Here is a 20,818-nt window from a genome sequence, read left to right as displayed (position 1 = left end):
GAGGAGTGGAAAGCAAAGAGTGACGCATTGACGAGCCAACGGGTATTCCCGTTCTTGATTTGGCAATGCCCGCGCTGGATTTTGCGCAGTGTCCAAGCCGTGGAAACAAACGGTTGAAAATAGTCGTTGGACAAAGAAGAGGAGGTATGCCGAGTTTGACCGGAAATGGATGGGATGAGGAGGGCGGGATTGTGCGATTGGATTTTGCTTAGATAAGCGGAAACTTGAACATGATGATGGACGCTAATTGGTCTCAGGGCTTCGTTTCTGCCTCTTTCTTCCTCCTCACCATTATATTTTCTCAAAATCGTTCCTTACTTTTCTATAATATCGACAAGCGATACCCACAAACAAATTATTGGACGACAAGCAGGCGTTCCAGCGTTCACTAGCGACTAATTTCGGCCCTTGTCCATTCTTGGTTGATGAAATGTCTTCAGAGAATGCACCAGGCATTTCTCTTGACCAACGTTCTCAGACACCGCCAAACCAGTCTCAGCAATCGACCAGGGTGGATACGCTAGCTGAACGGGAGGCACGCGGCAGCAGCTGGAACCAGCAGACAGAGCCAGGCTCCAGGTGCGCACGAACGGTCCAACATTCTTCGTTCATATTTTGAATGCTGTCGATCTAGCTCGCAGAAAAGACATGAAGGACTGCTCCCTTCCTTCTCCACCAAGCAGTATAGTCAACTTCCTACTCCCCAGAGGTGTGTAGCCTCTTTATCTATACCCCCGATTCCCCACCAACAATGATCCTTGCCCCTTTACTCAAACGCTCGATTTGCCAGTCCGTCGGATTCGAGTAGGTTCGCTGCAGGTGTCGGTTTATCTCCAGAATCGCCAATTCCTTTGTAAGTCAGTGGCATGCCGTCCGATGGTGGCAACTGAATCGGGTCGGTTAGGTCCCAAGCCTCCTACTCTGCGCCAGGCAGTTTTCCTCAGCGAATCTTGTACAGAAAGTCAGTATCAGCATTGCACCTGCAATAGTCATTGATTAACAGGATGATGTAGTTTGCCGGAAGAGGCAGTCACGCACCCTAACCCATCTCAACACATCCTCACGCCTGCGTCAAGGTACCTTCAATCTGCGAAAGCGCGTTTCTGAGCTCTCTGACCCAGCTCCTCAGTCCCTTTGTTTCACGAACTTCATCCAACCGTAATGATAACCCAGCGACACCTACTCATCAGTGAGTCTTCATCCGGCCAATATTTTGCATGAAACTTACCGTTTCGTACAGAACATCCCGCTTCACCAATACTTCACAACCCACTGCTCCAATGCCACAGTGCGTTTATCACATTCGCTGTCCTGACTTTTCTAACCGGTCTGAAGATTCCCCGTCGACTCATGTGTGATAACGAACCCGGTGACTCCCCGGAACCATGGCCAACCTACGGCGAGCTCATCGAGCGACGCCGAGCAACCCGTCACAGCGTCCACTCTCTCATCCCCGTTCATGGCCAAGGCAAGCGTTCCCGGTCCATCCCCTCGACTTCATCCTGTTTCTTCGCCTGCGCCTCCCCGTACCGACTCGCAGCCTCTCGCTCCTTGCCAAGATTCATCTATCCCCTCGAACAATCCTTTCGGACCCTCGCGTCCTCCCGGTGGAGAGATGGAGAGAATTCGTCAAGCGATAAGAGAGGATCAACTATCGCACATTCGAGAAGCAGAGAGTCGTCGACCCGAGTACCTCAAGCGAGCCAAGCGTTCATTCGACGAGGCGGATCCCGATGCGATGGATGAAGATCAGCGGCAAAGTGCGCCAGTTGGTATCATGGAGAGCCCTCAGAAAGGCCGTCGGCTCAAGCTGTTCCAAGAGACGTCTGAAGAGAGCTTCGAAGAGAGCCTCATGGCAGGTGGCTATGGTCGATACGTGGGTGGCATTCCGTTTCACATCGTCTTGTTCTCAACGTCTGGTTTAGCGTACCGCCGAATGGGTGCGTCAACCTCAGCCCATCTCTCTGCACCTGGCTGCTCTTCCCGGCACTCCGAACGTCGTTTCCCAACTAGAAGAGGTGGAAGAAAAGAAACCACCCACCGAAAAGGAACTCAAGAAGCTGCGGCGACTCGAAGCGTTCCGTTCCAGTCGGTCTGAGGGAAGGCATAAAGCCAAACTCTATCCCGTCGAGCTAGAAGGCAAAGGCCGGGTTTTACTTGACATCCCGAACGAAATGCCGCAGGCTCCCGGCGAAGTAGAAGGTTCTCCATCCAAAAAGCGTACTCCTCGCCGCAAGAAGAAGGGCAACGATCCTCCTCCTAATGACAAGAAGTCGTTGGTCGACGTTGCCGCTAACTTGGTTGCCGAGGACTCGATAGATAAGCCTAACTGGACCGACGGCGAGTTTCCGTGGCGTCTACGTTACGAAGAGCGAGAGCAGTTGGCCAAGGCTGAGGAAGAGGAGCGCCTAAAGTGGATAGAACGCTTTTTGGACCGGGATTCCGACGATGAAGAGCCGGAAGGTCCACCCACAAGCAATGATTCCGAGGGCGAGGAGGCTCTTCCACCCGAGAGATGGGGCGCTGTCTATGAGCATGAACAACCTCCCCCAGTTCGACCAGGACGAGGCAAGATGGTCCCGCTACTCGCGCATCCAGAAGACCCGAGGAAGAATTTTCGATTCAAACGTTCTGCTTTTCCAAGCGACCCCGGCGATGCGAAAGCGGCTTTGCTAGCCAAGCGAAGTGTTCGTGCGCTATCCTATCGCCAGCAACGTAGAGAACGTGAATTGCACGATGACGATTCTGACGCCGAGCTGTGTATCTGTCACGGGTATGACGACGGTCGCGAACTTGTGCAATGCGACGACTGCCAGACCTGGTACCACCTCGAATGCATAGGTATTCGTCACATCTCCGAGTTGGGGAGAGAGGAAGACCCTTGGTTCTGTCGTCATTGCATGACACGAAGTCACTCGCCTTCGTCTGAACCCAGCTATGATATCCCGATGCGTGAGCCGACCTTTGTTCCGACTGACGATGCTCCCCGCGAACGGTCTGTCGATACAGCCTTCTTCCAACCCTCGATCCAAGACTCTCCCAACTGGCTGCGAATTCCGAAGACTCCGACGCGTCCGGGACGTTCGGGGATTCCAGACTTGGATTACTATACCTCGTCGTCGTCGCCGTGGCCTGATCTCAGAAACCCGCCTTCGACACCCCAAGGCCACGAGCATCACGTCCGCGTTCAGCCAGGTAGTAGTACCTATGGGACTTATGATGCCTCACGACCCACTTGGGAAGAATCACCCTTCGACCCGACCTCCACCCCCTCACGGGGAATCCGATTCCATGCCCCCTTTGCGACACCCAAATCCCAAATGTGGCCGCGCTCCAGCTACAACTTCCAAACTCCGCTTCGTAACCAACACCGGACCTCTGATCGAAACTCGTTTGGTGGACCTGGTTCGTTATCGGCAGTATTGGATGAAAATGGAACGCGGTCAAACAACACGCACCTCGACCCTTTAAACCACCGGTACCACCCCTATGATGTGTCTCCCGTCCGTCGCGATCGATCGAAGGACGCGTCCGGGACGCGTCGACCGTTTGGATCTCCTCCCATCTCGTCGCGTCTGTTGGACGAGTCGCCTGTCATGCGGGGAAAGGGAAAGGACCGATTAGAGCTTGGAAGGGGTTTCCATCCATGAGTTTGAAACGTCTCTATCCTTATCGATTCTAGGTTAGTTGATTTCGCTTTTAAGAATAAGAACTTGTAGCCGTTAGGGCGATCTTGTTGTTGTAACTGTTCGAACCTGCACGTTTGTTGTTTAGTTAGTTAGTTAGTTATTGGCTACTTTAGACTACTTATCTGAAATAGTTGCCGTCGAATCTAAGCGTTGTTCAAATACATTGTTATCGTCGTGTCGGGGCTGGTCTCAGCAAGGTCTCAGGCCTCAGGTGACAGGTCTCGCTGGTTGTCGCGTCCGCGTGACCTATGCGTGACTGATGATGTAACGCGCTTGCAGGCCTGACATTGACAATGACATTGACAAATTTTCGTTCTTTGCAGCCAACCACGATGTCGCCTGCTCTGTGTCCAATGGACAGCCTTCGCATTGCAGTGGTATGTTTCCCCGTTTCTAATTGGAAGATGGAAGGAAGACTGACAGAGGAACAAGGCATTAGCCGCATTGCAGCACAAGCCAGCGGACCAATCCATTGCATGTACGCATGGCCCATGTGTTGACCAACCAGGCGAACTCAATTTGCGATCGTAAAGCATATGTTCTTGACCTGCGGGCGAAGTTTTTGCCTCCTGGGCCAACCCCGCCAACCTCAGATCGGTCTTGGAGGACGCATGCTCTCCAAATGGAAACCGATCTCAAGGCGCTCAAGGCAGAATATGAGGCCGAGCGGATCAGTGAGTGCACCCCTTCGCGATTACATACAATCCAACCACTGACCACCACGCACCTCCTTCCCGCACATCGATTACTGATCGGTCACGGGACTTTATTAGAGAACTTCATCGCCGGACAAACGGCTGCGGGGGCGGGAGCGGGATCGACCGTACCATCACAGCCATCACAACCGCCATCTGATTCCCCGCACCCGCCATCCGTCGCAGCAAAGCGCAAGTCCAAGAAGAAGAAAGAGGCAGTGAGCCAAGCGTCGGTGAACGACAGACCGATGAGTCTAGAGTCATTGCTCCCGGAAGGTAAGTCACGGAAAATATCTTCATTCCTGCATGCTGTGCGACTGTGGCTTATCTGCACCGGTCGCAGGCGAAGGCTTCCATTCTTATCCTTTCGGCATAGAGTCGCTCCTCAGCGTCGTTGATTCGTGCCTCCGAGTTTTGTTGGTGAATGGAACGGCGGTGCATGTGAAAGACCACATTGCCGCAGCAATGATTCGATCTCTCGAGGCGATCTCGAAGGAACTTCAACAGGTCTTGAACGTTGCCAAACCCGGTCCCAATCATATCAGGGTTGTGGAGCTACTCTCTAGGATACTGGCCCATCTCTTACCTGCTTTTCTGTCGTCGGTTTTTGAACCGGGTAGTGAACAGTTTTCGCCTCGGGTTTTGGACGAGATCCTAGGCCTGTTCCTAAGGGGCGTTGCTCTGCCAGCGATCTCGTCATTCTTGCCGCTCTCGGAGAAAGTCATTCACAGCTTCATCCAACCCTTTGACGAAGATTCTGCAGTAGATCTCCGTTACGGAGTACTAGACCTTCTACGGACAGCCTTTTCTTACCTCTTCGACTCGAAACGACGGCCCTACGACAGTTCAGGCACGACTGGCCTTTCCGACATTTTCGACAGCTTGAGAATGTCAATCATTTTGGAGGCCTTGAAAGAGCTATACCGGATTCTTTCGACTGGCTCTGAAATCATACGCCAACATTACGGCACGGAGTGGGAACGAGCAGCGGACTCGACCCATTCCGGTAAACCTCAGAACACGGACAAGACGTCGACCAGTAGTTCAAAAGATCGCAAGATTGCCCAACGCACATTGGCAGTCACCAAACTGGCGACAAAGGACGCGCTCTGGTTCATTTGTACGACCTTATATTCGTTGGCCACTCCGGAGAACCTCGGCGCTGCTGCAGACGACTCCTGGTCTCAGGATGCTCATCAAACTGGGGACCATGGTGTAAAAGATTACGAAACGAGTTCGCGGCGCATGAAACAGGCGATCAGGGATGGGCTCTTGAACCTTGTTGTTCTGTGTCAGACTGCCCAGCGACGTCCGTGTCGGTGCTCTACCGACGCCCATGAAGCAGGCAGCTCCAGGGTCAAGTCCACAGAGTCGTCCAAGGACTGCACCCGGGTTCAGGCCGCTGGTCCGGGACGGCGGACGGAGGTTATGGGCGATGACATTGCGGTTCACTCCGTGGACGATGTAGCAGTAGGTTTGGTGGATGAACCAGCATATGGGATGTTGTTAGGTGTTGTGGAGCGGTTTTTGGTGACCACACTGTGAAACGGCGTCAGGCGTCAGTCTCCTCCATAAGGCATGTTTTCGATCCGCTTCTGACGAAATGCAGGACTATCAATAGACAATTCGATGGGCGTATCTCTGCTTCTTGCGACTCAGTGCGATGCGAACGTTTGTAGAGGATTCGAAGCGGGCGGAATAGCTCACTGTCCGACGTTCTCGTCCAATGGGCGTCAAACAAACACAACTGCCTAATTATAAACGGTGGATGGGCATCAGTTTACTGATAATGACTTGTGATTCCACCAGCAGCTCATGGTGGAAAGCCACTTAACCAGAAATGAACGTCTCTCGCAAGGTGCTTTCCCTGGCCCTCCCTCCGGTCCCCAGGGAACCAGGGGTTGATGATACTCCATGCCCTAGTAACGGGGAAGTGATGATATACGGGTTACAAATAGATATTAAGGAGCACTACTATGTCCTTTCAAGGTTGCCCAGGGTGTAGGAGGGGCAAAGTGTGGGTAAATAGTCGATCCGACGCGGGGACACACACATGCATCCATAAGCACCTTCTTAACCGCCCAAACACGGAGGTGGTCAGGTATGTTCCTCGATCCCTTAGATCCCAGCGCGCTTCTTCCCATGCTCCCCCTCGATCTTGTTAACACTCGGCGTTATGAATGGTGTTCACCCTCTCTAATTTCTAATTAGTCTTTGTCAGGTTCGCTCTGATTGTTCCTTTCTATGGTTCGGCCTACTTCAGACGCCCATGCACATAAGGAAAGGTCTTAGCTCACCGCCTCCAAGTTGTCGTATCGTATCCCGTTTTCGGTGATGCGTGTAAACCGTGGCATCATAGTGGATACTCTCTTCGTAAAGAGTAGCGTAACGCTTTACTCACTGAGGGCATTCCAAACGAAAAGGTATGCTCGTGCCTTCCCTCTGGGGTGAAGGCAACGCCGCGGTGTGTCGAGAGTGGTTTATGATCGTGATGCTTGCATCAGGCGCCATGCTTAACTTCCGGAGTTCGCGGAGGAGAGGAAGGGAAGAAGGAACGATAGCGACCAAACTCTAAATGCGCGTGTGTGGTTTAATGAACTTTTCTCATTCATGTTTTAGGACGCCATGTACACCTCGCCCTTGTTCCGTGCCTCGTGTTCGAGCCTCGGAGTGCGTGATTAAGGCTTTCACTACCGTGCTGTTGAGAAGCACCCCAGCTTAATCGTCCTCGTGTTTGGCCTTTCTGGGGAGAGGTCGTTGTGGTTAAAGAGGGTCCTGGAGCTTATCTTGCTGCATCATTCAACAGCCCTCGAGGCCGGAGACGAGCAGTGATTCCTTCGCTGCGGTATGTCCGTCCGTTCGATTGATCTAAGGTGAGTATTACTTACTAGAGTTAAGAATAGGTAAGTATGATAAAGTTTGGGTTTCTGTCTCCCGGGCGCTCGGCCATTCCGGACGGCGAACGGGGGACTGAAGGCTGGATTAAGCGCCCGTAGTCAGGACCAGTATGCTGAAAGCCTGGGCGGGAGTGAAAGTGAACGGTTCAATATTCAGCACCAAATGACAGCGAGCATATTGGTCTCTTTATTGATAGGTTAATATTCGTGGAGAAGTGTCTAATACTAAGTGAAGCTCGAGGTGGCCTGTCAGAGACGTTGCATTCCCGCTATTCTATTGGCTGGGCAAAGGGCAAGTCTTGACTTTGCGATGTTCTGTTCATATCCTGTGGGAGAGACGGAGGCAGCGATTGGCCAATGAGCGTCTTCTCCTCGGGGTTTGGAGGATGTTATCGTAAAAGACCTGCCTTGAGGCGATTGCTTGCTGTTTAGGTGGAGTTTTGACTATTTTGGGATGATGGAATAGAGTGTAGAGAGGCAGGATGTTTGACGGCTTGTCATTCTGGCCTTCAGTGGCGGGTGGCTATTTAGAGATAGGCGCTCAAGCTTAGCCCTCAGACTCGATCAGCAAAGCTTCGTTGCTCGGCGGGCGAGACTGGAAGAGTGACAAGCCACTCAACGAGACGTTAAGCCTAGCAGTGCAGCTCATTTCAAGTCCTTCAATTGGTGGTGAGAGGACTCAGACATATTCTTTAACCGGTGCATTCAAGCTTCCTATTAGAGTCCTCTCAGGCTTCCACGAGAGCGGACTACGAACATGTCACATTCGTTGCCAACCGAAGACTTCAAGTCAACTTAGCTGCGAAAATGGAACGGTCAGAAAGGAGAGGCGTAGTTCGGGTCCCGTTATAGCATTTTTATGTACTAGATTGGTTAGAGGTGATCAAGAGTGGGGTTTATGTTGTGGAAGTAGAGCTGACCGGGATGGATGGAATACCGTGACAGCTTGGGCTCTTTGGAGAAATTCACCGGAGCATGCAGACACACATATCTTAGCCTCTGGTCAAATTTCGAGCCGAGGGATCTGACAGGTGTTTACGGTGTTGCTATTTCCCAGCGGAGAAGTGGATCGTTACATCCCAGCGACAGCCGCCTTGAAATCGAGCGCTTCACAAAACCCTGTACGGTGACGAATTCGGCTCGAGTATAGCCCCCAAAGGGTTTGCCACATTCCGGCAATTAGAATACATATGTGACTAGAACTTTTCTTAGAAAAGTGCTAAGGAGCGGTTATGGTAACGTTAAGTCGCGCAGCAGCGGATGTCGAGAGCGGGTCATACGGGCGCTTTTACTGGAAGTGCCTCGAGGCACGATTAACTATTCAGTTCACTTGAGCGATCAAAACATAGGCCTATGTTCCGACTTGATGGAATTCGCGGTTTGACGAACGTTCGTTTTAGCTGTGGCGCATTGAGATAGCGGCGCTGCTTACGGCTTTATGGACGGATTTCTTGGAAGGTGTGACTATCGAGTAGGGCGATGGGTACAAGTGGGTACATTGGTGCTCCATGCGATAAGCAGGTGGTCGTGTGCCAACAAATTAATACCGTAAATTTAATCAGTGTACTGGGTAGTTACTTATATCGCCACTGTATGACATGAGGACGTGTTAGAGGCGCCGGGGTTTGGAGATAGGAGGCTTAGTGTGTGCTAGGTACCGGCGCTGTGGCGAGTTCAAGCGTTGTTAGTACCATAAAATAAATTAACGGTGATTGGTATCTGAAGGACATGAAGGCGATCTTGTAGTCAGCGCATCTCTTGTCACAAGAGACCTGTGAGGCAAATACGAATGGAAAGGGGGATCCGAGTCTCGAGAAGACCGCGCTCGGGGACTGCGAGGGGGGTTCTAGCGGCCTGGAGGCCGTATCGCAGGGGGTTGAGAGTCGTGCATCGGTCGAGAGAAGGTAGTGAAGCTTCCTTGAAGTGGTAGCCCGAACGCCAGTGAGAAAAGCCTCGGGAAGGCATTTGTATATCCCGTGTTTTCTTGACTGTGATCACCTTCAATTGTTGAACCAAGCGAGAGGCGGGATAGTGTGGAGTCAGGTCGAGAGGCACACGACCAGAATTATGGCAACCTCAATTGTCAGGAACCTCTTCCGCCGAGTGTTCGAACGTTCGAGGACGCAGGTACGGGAGAAGCGTTTGCAGCGTGCCAAAAGGGACAAGTAAACCCGAGTCCGATGCGGGGCTCGACTCGTGACACTGATGGTCTGGAGAAAGTGGGGTAGGTTTGTCGTACGCTTGAGTCGACTCTGGAGAAGTGTGATTGGAAGAGAGATAATAGTGACAAGGAGTCGGCGATTTGTAAGTAATGGTCGATGTCGAGGGTGAGGGGCCCCAAATGAGAGGAGCTGCGAGACGTGAGGGTCCAGCCTTCGGGCTCTTCATAGTCAGGGTCCTCCCCAATTCCAGTTAGGGTCCAGTCATAGAGTGGTTGATTGTCCATTACAAGGGTTATAGAATGGATTAATGCAGAATAAAATACATCAGACGGGGTGTAGGACGTGGTCTGAGGTGGAGAAGGATGCCTGAGCGCGATTGTCCTCGCTTACTTCAGCCGTCAGAATTGTCCGAAGCGCGCGGAAAGCATACCCCCCGCTTTTTGCACCGTGGTATCCCAGACGTTTACGCCGGCAAGCCCCGATTTGGGTTTGTAGAGGAAAACGGATGGGTTGCCGAGACTATGGCACTACTACTGGATGAACATCCACGTTTTCTGTCAGAAAAAGTCCAACCGGGTGCGGGCTTCCGGTCGATGATGTAGTTGGTGTGTACGAGCAAGCACTTTGTTGATTAGGGCGTGCGTGTATGTCCCAGTATATTCTTCGTGTGTACAAGACAAACAGGTATGGTGGGAGAGTTGTGAGAGTTGTGAGGCAGTTTTCCGAGGAAAGGTCGGTGATTAGGAGTTGGCTAGGAGTGTTTAGAATCGTCGGAACCCACGGGAGGATTTGTCTGGAATGGGAGGAACGAGGGAAGGGCCCGGTGGCGTTGGTAGGCTTCGTGTGGATAGAATATAGCTTCCGTTGAGCCAATTATTGGGTCGCATTTGACGATGCTGGACTATGTACATGGTGTTTTGGACTTTACTTGGGTTCGGGCGAAGCTGTTTCAGTCTGTGATGGTGAGAATGGGTAGGAAATCGAGTATGGACCTTTCCTTGTCGGATTAAGATGGTTTTGGGAAGCTCTCCCGGGAGTACGAGGTCATGGTGGTACGAGTTCAGGGCGAAGTGCGCATCAAGCTCGCAATGACGACCTGGGAGGACAGAACCCATACATGGTATCCGCAAGCCCAATACAGGTTCGGCACATCCGCCGAATGCAAGCGATGGAATAACCCTGGAGAAATCGCTTGTTGATCACAATAGAAGAGGTGTTCTCCTGAAATCGGGGAGGAATTAGTGGGTTAGGGACGATATTGGGCAACTGGCGGGTTAGGCCGTGCTTCGTTTAGCGAAGCCGAGCTTGGTTGGTCCATATTGTGACGTTGTGGAATCTGTACAAGTAATTTAAAGGGCATTTTTGGTAGATTTTCTCCGATGTTTTAGAGTGGGTCGTGGATCATTTAGACGAGGTCGTGTGGATGTGGGGAAGGGAAGCTCATTGCATTATTGAAGTTGTGTAACAGAGTAACAACTCGAGTAAAAGTTCCTTGATGGAGTGGGTTGTGGGTTTTGTGTCAATGTCGGTGGAAGAAGCGAAAGCCATCTTCAATGTTGATTATGGACGTACACCGCCGATCGAGACAGTGGCCCTCTAGCCATTAGACCAATGAGAATCCGACGTTTGAACGCGTTTATAGGCACCATTTTGACCGAGGCTTCCAAGCTTCCTGAGCTAATGATACCGCAGCCAGGTTTGTTCTCCAGGTTTAGTTTCTCAAGACAAGTTGATGCGCGGCGGATTGACGTGAAAGATCAAGTCTGAAGCCATGTAGACTGATGCCTGAAGGGATGGTAAAAAGCAACGAACTAAAGGACAATGCGGGGTTGGGAATTGGTTAAGGTCATCAGGTCGCGTGCAGGGTCTTGCTGTGAACTTGTTCGTCGTCGAATGGTACATATCGGAGAATGGTCGGAGGTAGAGGTTGGAGGTGGTTGTTGACGGTGGTTGTTGTTGATGTTGCCCCCCTTGGGGGTGGGGAATGGACGATCAGACGTTGGGTGGGTTGTTGCTGGTGATATTGACGTGGAGCAATGTGTCGCTCTGGCTTGCGAGTCGGAGGATGCGATGAACAGAGGCATGCGTTCCGACGTCGCGCGAACGACCAGGAACGACAGGGAGTACAATGGCCGATGCGGAATGGGCCAGAGGTGGGAGGTTGTAAAGGCGTCCCTGTCAGCACCGGGTTTGGACAGAGAGTGACGGTCACTGAGGCAGCCGGTTGTTGAAACCTTGAAGTATGCAAGTCCTCGGCACCGTGAAAAAAGCGGGTGCACAGCGTTCCGATCGAGTTCATTTTCTAGGTACCCGACCAAGCAAAGAAAATGCTGCTGAAATCTCGAGAGATTCATTGTTGTCGTGTGCCCTCGACATATGCATACCATGCCGGTTTGCACCCATTAGCACCCGAGGCGGGATGGGTGCTACATATGGAACTGCGAGATCTACAAAGTGACGACATAGTCAGCTTTATTGGGTACAACTGTGTGGAAACATATTTGCAAACGCGAGGGGTGCCAGGGAAGCCGACGGCCTGACGTGTATTTGCTGATATATATTATTTAGATAAAGGAGTGTCGAAGCTGGTTGAGGGGACCGCACATAGATTTGCGGTCGCTCGTGGCCGTCGCTGCACCCGGCCGGCCAAGTAAGTATTGAAATTGAGGAACAAATAGCAGTACTTGACCCTCGTGAATCTTTTGAAGAGATTCGCGCTTTGATTCCAGAGTGCACAGGAAACAGAAATCGACGATCCGTTGGTTGTTAGTGATGGTGCTGATGCGAGTGGCTCTGGAAACCCTCGAACGACGAACGTGCGTGGCGACCTCGAGAAAATAATATAATATGAAACGAGGAACCGCTGTTACCATGCGGGAGGTGGCGTCGGTTGAGTGCAGTCGGTGCGATGCGCGCACTCAGACACACACTTCGCATATGCCGTCCAGTCAAAGGCCAACGCGGAACACAAGTTCCCATAAAGGTGTACCCGTTCACAATGGCACTGGGTAGCGCTGGTCATGCAGGGGTCAGCGCTTCAGCAATCGACTGCCAATCGCAGAGTCCGACTCGAAGGGCGGTTCACTTACAACGGTGGCTGTGTTGATGGATGACTAATCCAAATCCTGCACTCAGAGTGGGGAACGTATTGACTTTGACCCTGTCATTGACCAAGTTCCTAGAATCTTCAACAACTCGAATTCGATGGCCTCGACGACGACAAGTAACGATGATTTTGTTCACGGGATAGCAATAAAACTCTCCAGGGCAATGGTCGCCCTCAACCCTGTTATTTCAGTCAATCCAAACGACTTGTTGGCCCGCAATGTCATTAATCTAGCAAGGGACAATGACTCGGTCGAGTCTTTCATGAAAGGTCTGCTTTTTTGTTCTCTGACGGCCGACAAGATGCTGAAAGCAGTAAACTATAGCTGCCAGAGCGTTTGGAAAATTCCAGGACTCGTTTCTGTTCGAATTGTATACAGAAATCCGAACTCACATCAAGGAGGAAACGACTGGCGTTTCGGCACAACCTGTACCTGGAATCACCGTCCATGATAGCGACGTTTTGGAACCCGCTCCAGTTCGACCTGGTGGATTACAGAGACCTGACAAGGTGAGCGCAAGATTACATTGGTTGTTTACTTGACATTCCTAAACCTCGTGTATAGCGTCATACGTTCAGGCAACCGGCCAAGTTGGAACCCCCGACACCTCGAGCATCGGTACTGGGTCTGGACAGACTGGCGTCGGAGAAGCGGGCTGCACTGGCGATGGAGAAGGCTGGGGGTTCCAGCGAGAGCAGGAAAAGGCCTCGGCTCGATGACGGAGATGAACCGTTTTTCAAAGTCCCCAGTATCCCTGCGCGCGTAGCCAATCAGCGTCAACGTGGAGAGGAAACACCCTCTCATCCAGGTGGCTTGTCAGAGGTTGCGAGAAAGCGGTTGGAGGAGCACAAGAGGAATAGGGAAAAACAACGAGGTGAGTGAAGTGATTTTTCGAGTCCCAGGAAATCTCTGAACACCGTTTAGAGGGTTTGCAAGCGAGGAACGAACCTCGAAGTGACGCACCTAAAGGTCTGGGAGACTTCCAGCGTCGATCGAATCGTGATTGGGACCGCCGTGGTCGTGACCGAGACTACCGTGATAGAGACTACCGTGACGGAGGGAGCTCGCGCGACGCACCAAGCGTCCGAGTTCCAAACGTAGGGTGGGAGTCGACACCTAAGCACCCGCGGGGGGACGATGGAGGATGGGGAGGAGCGAGGGACCGCCGATGGGACGCGCCGACACCCAGGATTGCACGTGCGGGAGAGGACGAGGAAGGCGCAGCCATCAACTTTGATATGCGGGAGTGGGAGGAAGAGCAGGTCAAGTTGGATAGGGATTGGTATACTGGAGCAGAGGATGGCGGCGTGGCAGGAGACGAGGATCATAATCCTTTGGCACAGTATGAAGATCTGGCCGCTTCCAAGCAGGCGGAGATTGCGACGAAGCAGACGAGGAAGATCTCTGCTCGTCAAGCACAATACGTGAGTAAATCTAATCCCTTGGTATTGAACTCTTGGGCTAACGGACTTGGAAAGAATGCCGACAACGATCTTTGGGAAGCTAATCGAATGCTTACGTCCGGTGTGGCCACTCGCAAGACTATCGACCTTGACTTTGAAGATGAATCCGAGTCAACCGTGCATGTTATGGTTAAGAACCTCAAGCCGCCTTTCCTGGACGGCAAGACTGTCTTCACGAAACAATTGGACCCTATCAACCCAATTCGAGACCCGACGAGCGACATGGCCGTATTCTCAAAGAAAGGAAGCGCCCTGGTCAAAGAAAAGCGCGAGCAAGCCGAGCGAGCGAAAGCAGCTGCCAAACTGGCCGCACTTGGTGGTACCGCTTTGGGTAACATCATGGGTGTGAAAGATGAAGAGGCCGAAGCAGAAGGTGCGTCATGTTTCTGCCACCCTGCTTTTACTCTAGGTTGGACATTCACATAGCTTTTCTTTACCTGTTCTTCTTTGTTAGCGGAAGCCGAGCAGAAAGCCCGGGAGGCTAAAGAGAAGGGCGAGGAGAATTACAAGGGCGACTCCAAATTTGCTACCCATTTGAAGTCTTCTTCCGGTGTTAGCTCATTCGCGAAGAGTCGGACTTTGAAGGAGCAACGCGAGTATCTTCCTGCGTTTGCGTGTAGGGAGGAGCTTTTGAAGGTTATCCGAGAGAACCAAGGTATTTTCCGTTTTATCTATTCGCGGTGGAGCATGTGCTCACAACCGCCTTTCAGTTGTCATCGTGGTTGGTGAGACTGGTTCAGGTAAGACGACACAGTTGGCCCAGTTCTTGTACGAAGATGGGTATTGCCAGTACGGTCTTGTTGGATGTACGCAGCCCCGTCGTGTTGCTGCCATGTCCGTCGCCAAACGTGTCAGCGAGGAGATGGAGGTAAAGTCTTTACTATTCTCGGACATTCCAAATTTATTGACGTTTATGATGTAGTGCAAGCTTGGCGGGACCGTTGGCTATGCCATTCGTTTCGAGGATTGTACGTCTGCCGAGACGAAGATCAAGTGTACGTTCTGTCGACATTTGAGATATACGTCCATTACTGAATTGCTTTTCTTGCTAGACATGACCGATGGTGTCCTCCTGCGTGAATCGCTTAATGAAGGGGACCTTGATCGTTATAGCGTTATCATCTTGGATGAGGCCCATGAAAGGTCTCTGAGTACGGACGTGTTGATGGGTTTATTGAGGAAGAGTGAGTGCTGATCCTGTCCCACTACAGGCACGTTCTGACCGTCTTCCCAAGTCTTGTCCCGTCGTCGAGATCTCAAGCTCATCGTCACTTCTGCCACCATGAACGCTGAAAAATTCTCCAACTTTTACGGCAATGCTCCATGCTATACCATTCCGGGGCGAACTTTCCCTGTCGAAATTTTCCACTCCAAGTCTCCTTGCGAAGACTATGTGGATGCGGCTGTCAAGCAAGTACTGCAGATTCATCTTTCGCTGCCTCCGGGAGATATCCTGGTTTTCATGACTGGACAAGAGGATATTGAGGTTACTTGTCAAGTCGTGCAAGGTAAGTCTATCTTCGCGGAAGGCGATGCGGTCATTGACATATTTTACAGAGCGACTGGATCAGCTGGATGATCCACCGCCACTGGCTGTCTTACCCATCTACTCCCAAATGCCGGCGGATTTGCAGGCGAAGATTTTCGATGCTACCGATGATGGCCGAAGAAAGGTTATCGTTGCGACCAACATTGCGGAAACGTCTTTGACTGTCGATGGTATTCTGTATGTTGTCGACTCGGGATACTCGAAGCTCAAGGTGTACAACCCGAAAGTTGGTATGGACGCTTTGCAGATCACGCCGATAAGCCAGGCGAATGCGAACCAGAGAACGGGTCGTGCTGGACGAACAGGAAGTGGGTGAGTACTTGTTTCAAGTGTGTTCAGTGGGACCGGACTGACGACTGTGCAGGTTCTGCTATCGCCTGTATACGGAGATGGCATACAGGAATGAGTTGTTTGAGAACACTATTCCTGAGATTCAGAGGACCAATTTGGCGAACACGGTCCTACTTCTAAAGTCTCTGGGTGTGAAGAATCTTTTGGAGTTTGATTTCATGGATCCTCCACCTCAGGTGTGTTCTGAACATGTATCAACGAAGGGAGAAATTCGTAACATCTTGTTTAGGCCAATATCCTCAACTCGATGTACCAACTTTGGGTACTTGGGGCGCTCGACAACAATGGTGATCTCACACCCATTGGTCGCAAGATGTCAGAGTTCCCGATGGAACCGTCCATGGCGAAGATGTTGATTGCTTCGGTCGAGTACAAGTGCTCGGCGGAGATGTTGACGATTGTGTCAATGTTGTCTGTTCCGAGTGTGTTTTATCGACCTAAGGAGAGGATGGAGGAAGCGGATGCTGCGCGTGAAAAGTTCAATGTTCCGGAGAGTGATCATTTGACACTTTTGAACGTGTTTAACCAGTGGAAGAGCCACGGGTGAGTTTGTTTACTTCGTTTCGGGGTCAGGCAGGTTTAACTGTGTTTCAGATTCCAGGATAGCTGGGCTATGCGGCACTTTTTGCATCCCAAACTTCTTAGGAAAGCGCGGGAAGTACGAGCGCAGCTGGAGGATATTATGAAGTTCCAGAAGATGGATATCGTTTCTGCTGGGACAGATTATGATCTTTTGAGGTGCGTGTCCCCTTTCTTTACGTCGAGGTGTAAGCGGGGTTTCTGATGGTGAAACAGGAAAGCGATCACGGCTGGGTACTTCCATCAGGCTGCAAGGGTGAAGGGTATCGGAGAGTTTGTCAATATCCGATCTGGCCTGCCGACGCATTTGCACCCTACGAGTGCTCTGTATGGGCTTGGATGTGAGTGAACTTCTGTCTCTCTGTCTGGAATTGGAGTGCTGACGAGAGGACAGATACGCCGTCATATGTGGTGTACCATGAGCTTATCCTCACCTCGAAAGAGTACATGACCCAGGTCACTGCTATCGACCCGTATTGGCTAGGTAAGAAACGTCATTTCCGAGTTGGAAAGCGGGGCAGGGAACTGATCCTCCCTTTCTTTTCTAGCTGAACTCGGACCCGTGTTCTACTCTGTTAAAGAGAAGAACTTCGACGGAAGGTCAGACACACGTCAAATTTCGCGCGAATTCTCCAAGCAAAAGGAGATTGAGCAGGAGATGGCGCGGCAGCGTGAGGAGTGAGTCTCCCCCCGGTTCTCTTCAGGGCGTTGTGATTGACGTTGACTGTTCCGCAGGGCTGCTAGGAAGGAAGCGGAGCTTGCTTTGGCGAAGCAGAAGAAGAGCGGGGGTTCAAGCCAGCAGAAGGTGGTTATACCCGGCACGCCTCGCCACACTGGTGTTGGAGCTGGAGCTCGTGTTACACAGACTCCTAGACGAAGAGTTGGGATTTAGAGTAGATTTATATCTTGTATAGTTTTGAAGAGCGCGGAAGCTTGGCATATGTTTTTAATAACAGTTTCCATGGTGATTTTTATGTTGTGGATCCCAATTGCCATAGGTAGACACGATCGGCTCAGGCCTGAGCCCACCTTGCCTGCGCGAGATGACAATTCCTGAACGCCAAATATACTGTTCTCGCTGCCTTGACTCTCTTCCCTCTTCTACAATTCAATAACCCGGGAATATGTCTGACCAACCGATGTCTCAGCGTTATAGGGAATCACCGCTGGCAACCCTTGTGCGCCGCACCTCAAGTCGACGGGCGAAAGCGCCGCCACGGTTGCAGCAATCCGAAACTGAACCACATCCACCACAGTCGCACCACTACCAGCAACCGACACCACCGACAATAACGTTACAAGGCGCAGAAGACGTGCACTATACACCTCAATATGCTAGTCCTGCCGCTTTCCAAGGCCAGCAGCAGCAATGGGACAACCAGCCACCTTTGCCATCCCCACTCCTCCATGGCCGGTTTGCACGAGACTCTGTGGCAACTGCTTCGTCGTATGAAGGCAACTCGTACCTTGACACGTCAAGCAACGGGTCCACCTCGAGAACGCACAGTTTCAGCAGTTCCAATGTGAATGCCTATCCTGACGGAGAGGGGGACGATGGGTATGGACACGGGTACCAGTATCATTACGATGATGCGTATGAACAGAGTGCGTACGAGGAAAGTATCTATTCACAACCCGACACGATTACCAGGATATCGGCGGCGTTGAGGGACTCGTGGACCTCTACCGCTACAGCAGATCCCAATGGTGTTGCGGGAGGAGCAGCATTGGATATGAAGATGGGGACTGGCTATAGGGAGTTTGGAAATGCCAACATCCACCAGTCGGATTCAGACGCGGTGTCTATCGTTCCGAGTCTGGTTGCGGAATCGTCTGACCCGTCTACCCCTACAAGTTCGACTACCACCCCAGCGGGGAGAGCCAAGATTGTTCACCCTGTTACTTCTGGCAACTATTCCAGGCCGATGGGGCGGCCCCCACCCCCGCCTCTCCAGGGATTGGAAGAGCAGAAGCGACAGGTGCTGTTGAGGAACGCGGGAAGGCATCGCTCGGAGGAGAGGAAGGCGGAGAAGGGGCCTTCTCCGTTGAGAAATCAATATGGCAGTGGTGGGGGCGGTGATAGTGTTACCAGCGCTGGAGGTCAGACACCGACTGCGCCGGAGTCCAGGTCGATAGGCGATGGAGGAAGGTTGTATAATGCTGCTGCGAGTTCGTCACAGCCTTCTTTGACGAATGGTATGAATGGCAGCGGGCGCCAGGATCACCAACAGCAAAATCAAGGTTATCTCCCCACACCCCCTTCCATGACCGCCTCTAGTCGCTCCCCTTCGTCTTCCTCGTTATCTCCCAATCCTACGACGAGTACGGCTGCGACTTCTACTCTGGGGAGTTCAGAACCTCATGATCGATATGCCGACACACTCCCCAATCCCTACTCCAATCCCCATTCCAATCCCCATTCCAAATCGAATTCAAGTCTGGATCCCAGGGCTTATCATCAACAACCCCCCGCGTCACCGGTCAGTCTATATTCAAATTACTCGTACTACCCGTTTGAAGGTGCTGTTCCCTCGCCTACGGGGAGTACATTCAGTAATTCGAAGGATCCATTTGCTGCTCCTGGGAAGGCTTCGCAACAGCCTAGTTCGTTGCAGGCGAGTTCGACTCAGCAATCGAATCAGTTCTTGGCTCCTCCTTCGAGCCACCACAACCCGTCATCCTCTTCACCATCTTCGCCATCTGGCCCAAAGTCTGCACACGACTATCTCCTGCTTGGTATTGAGCACCACGAACACGATCGGCTCAAAGAAAGTGCGACCTGCTTTGAGAAGAGTGCAAAGGAGGGTGGAGGGTGTGGGGTTGGGATGTTGATGTGGGGGTTGACATTGAGACATGGGTGGGGATGTGAGAAGAACGAGAAAGTGGCGTTCAAGTGGCTGCAGAAAGCTGCGGAGAGTGCGGTTGGGGATCTGGAAGCTACGAGAGCCAGTGGGGTCAAGGATGTCAGCGTCGTGCGGGTGAGTGGCCCTTTCCTTTGTGTCTTGGTTCGAGAAGGAAGCTGATGAAACGCTGGTGTAGAATGAGTTGGTGCTTGCGATATACGAGGTTGGACAGTGCTTTTTTCAGGGCTGGGGTGTACCAAAAGATCAGAAGATGGCAGTTGTACGTCCACTGATTCGCTTTCTCTTGGTCATTCTGCCTAACGGGTTGACAGAGCTATTATACCATTGCGGCTGAACTGGGAGACGCAGATGCGCAGATGGATCTGGCGTTTTGTTTGACGAATGGCAAGGGCTGTAAGAAGAACAAAAAGGAAGCGGCCAAGTGGTATCGGGCCGCTGTTAAGCAGGGCCAGAGTGATGTTGGACTTGCATGGATTTATAAAGAGAAATATCAGTAGCGGTCTACCGACTTAAACGACCTGTCATTCGAATGGATTACATGGCTGTCGCATCGTCAGAATCACGTTCAATTGCCGCAGTATTGGGGCTGCAAACCCACCATAAGCAGAGGTACAGGGACAAGCTAAGCGTCGAGCGTTCCGCGAGGATCGTGTATTCGGGAATAGTTGGCAGGATATGTCGAACCCATGTTCCGTAGATACATACTTTAACTACGATACGCCGACAAAAGGACACTGAAAGGATGAGATACGAATACGTTCCTGGAGGACGAAAACAGAGGAGTGTCGCAATGATCAATTACTCATGCCACCAAGACCAGCACCTTTGATTACTACAGTAACTTCGGTCGAAATCCTGAGATCGGCGTCATATTCCTGATACTCGACCTGTTGTTATCAGCTCCGTTGGTGTTCATTCCAGCTACCTAGTATCTCTCGCATTGACGTCGATCTAGGGACGTCAGGCGACGACACCTTCGTGACCATACCCCGAGTGAGGCCTTCATCAGCGCCGTGAGTCCCTTTTATCTGCTCCGAAGTTGCCGTCGATTCCATTGACCTCGAGGAGCCGAGAGGCCACACACCTTCGTGGCCTTCGCAGAAGCGTATTCGTTGACGTGGACATGGACGTCCCCGCCAGCACTAGCAAAACATTGCGGGGATTCTGGAACATGGCGCGATGTTCGTTCCCCAGGTCGCCTTGGTCAAAATAGCCTAGTAGTACGTGAGCAAAGGCGGTACAAGTGCCAGGTTTGCTTCCTTCTTGGTTGTCACCTCGAGGGTTGACACGGTGGATCATCACCGATGTTGACAATTTCTGCCCCGTGTAGAGTTTGGGAATGTCGATGGGTTGGTAGCACCGGAAGATACGGGGACTTGGGGGATAGGCGCCCGTAGTGATTTCAATCGGAGCACGAATGGTGGTAGAGATAGCATTCTAGATGGGGAGAATAGATACAAAC

At 51.8% G+C, this 20,818-nt stretch overlaps 4 protein-coding genes across 4 annotated transcripts; all 4 read left to right on the top strand.

Moving 5' to 3' along the window:
* Positions 1-65: 65 nt before the first annotated feature.
* Positions 66-3,687, top strand: CC1G_11216 (hypothetical protein; the record flags this gene model as incomplete). Its single annotated transcript, XM_001828512.2, has 12 exons — positions 66-144; positions 441-579; positions 635-709; positions 791-853; positions 905-961; positions 1,014-1,076; positions 1,130-1,189; positions 1,241-1,288; positions 1,336-1,876; positions 1,926-2,952; positions 3,010-3,405; positions 3,683-3,687. The coding sequence occupies 12 exons, from the start codon at positions 66-68 to the stop codon at positions 3,685-3,687; spliced, it is 2,553 nt and encodes an 850-aa protein (XP_001828564.2).
* Positions 3,688-4,021: 334 nt separating this feature from the next.
* Positions 4,022-5,929, top strand: CC1G_11215 (hypothetical protein; the record flags this gene model as incomplete). Its single annotated transcript, XM_001828511.2, has 5 exons — positions 4,022-4,066; positions 4,122-4,167; positions 4,223-4,363; positions 4,463-4,660; positions 4,728-5,929. The coding sequence occupies 5 exons, from the start codon at positions 4,022-4,024 to the stop codon at positions 5,927-5,929; spliced, it is 1,632 nt and encodes a 543-aa protein (XP_001828563.2).
* Positions 5,930-12,441: 6,512 nt separating this feature from the next.
* Positions 12,442-17,384, top strand: CC1G_12010 (pre-mRNA splicing factor; the record flags this gene model as incomplete). The annotated part of the gene is made up of 19 exons (XM_001828510.2): positions 12,442-12,522; positions 12,579-12,819; positions 12,875-13,059; positions 13,115-13,424; positions 13,475-13,974; positions 14,029-14,386; positions 14,468-14,668; positions 14,724-14,881; positions 14,936-15,008; positions 15,066-15,197; positions 15,249-15,521; positions 15,571-15,874; positions 15,927-16,089; positions 16,143-16,456; positions 16,508-16,651; positions 16,709-16,833; positions 16,887-16,976; positions 17,041-17,170; positions 17,228-17,384. 19 exons carry the CDS (start codon positions 12,442-12,444, stop codon positions 17,382-17,384), a joined length of 3,939 nt encoding a protein of 1,312 aa, XP_001828562.2.
* A 247-nt stretch (positions 17,385-17,631) lies between these two features.
* CC1G_12009 (hypothetical protein) lies at positions 17,632-19,853 on the top strand (the record flags this gene model as incomplete). The annotated part of the gene is made up of 3 exons (XM_001828509.2): positions 17,632-19,470; positions 19,532-19,615; positions 19,668-19,853. 3 exons carry the CDS (start codon positions 17,632-17,634, stop codon positions 19,851-19,853), a joined length of 2,109 nt encoding a protein of 702 aa, XP_001828561.2.
* Positions 19,854-20,818: the final 965 nt, after the last annotated feature.

Source organism: Coprinopsis cinerea (genome assembly GCF_000182895.1).
Source record: "Coprinopsis cinerea okayama7#130 chromosome 1 map unlocalized cont3.1, whole genome shotgun sequence".
Classification (NCBI taxonomy): Eukaryota; Fungi; Basidiomycota; class Agaricomycetes; order Agaricales; family Psathyrellaceae; genus Coprinopsis; species Coprinopsis cinerea.
The sequence above is the reverse complement of the archived record's forward strand: the minus strand, read 5'-3'. Positions and strand labels throughout refer to the sequence as shown.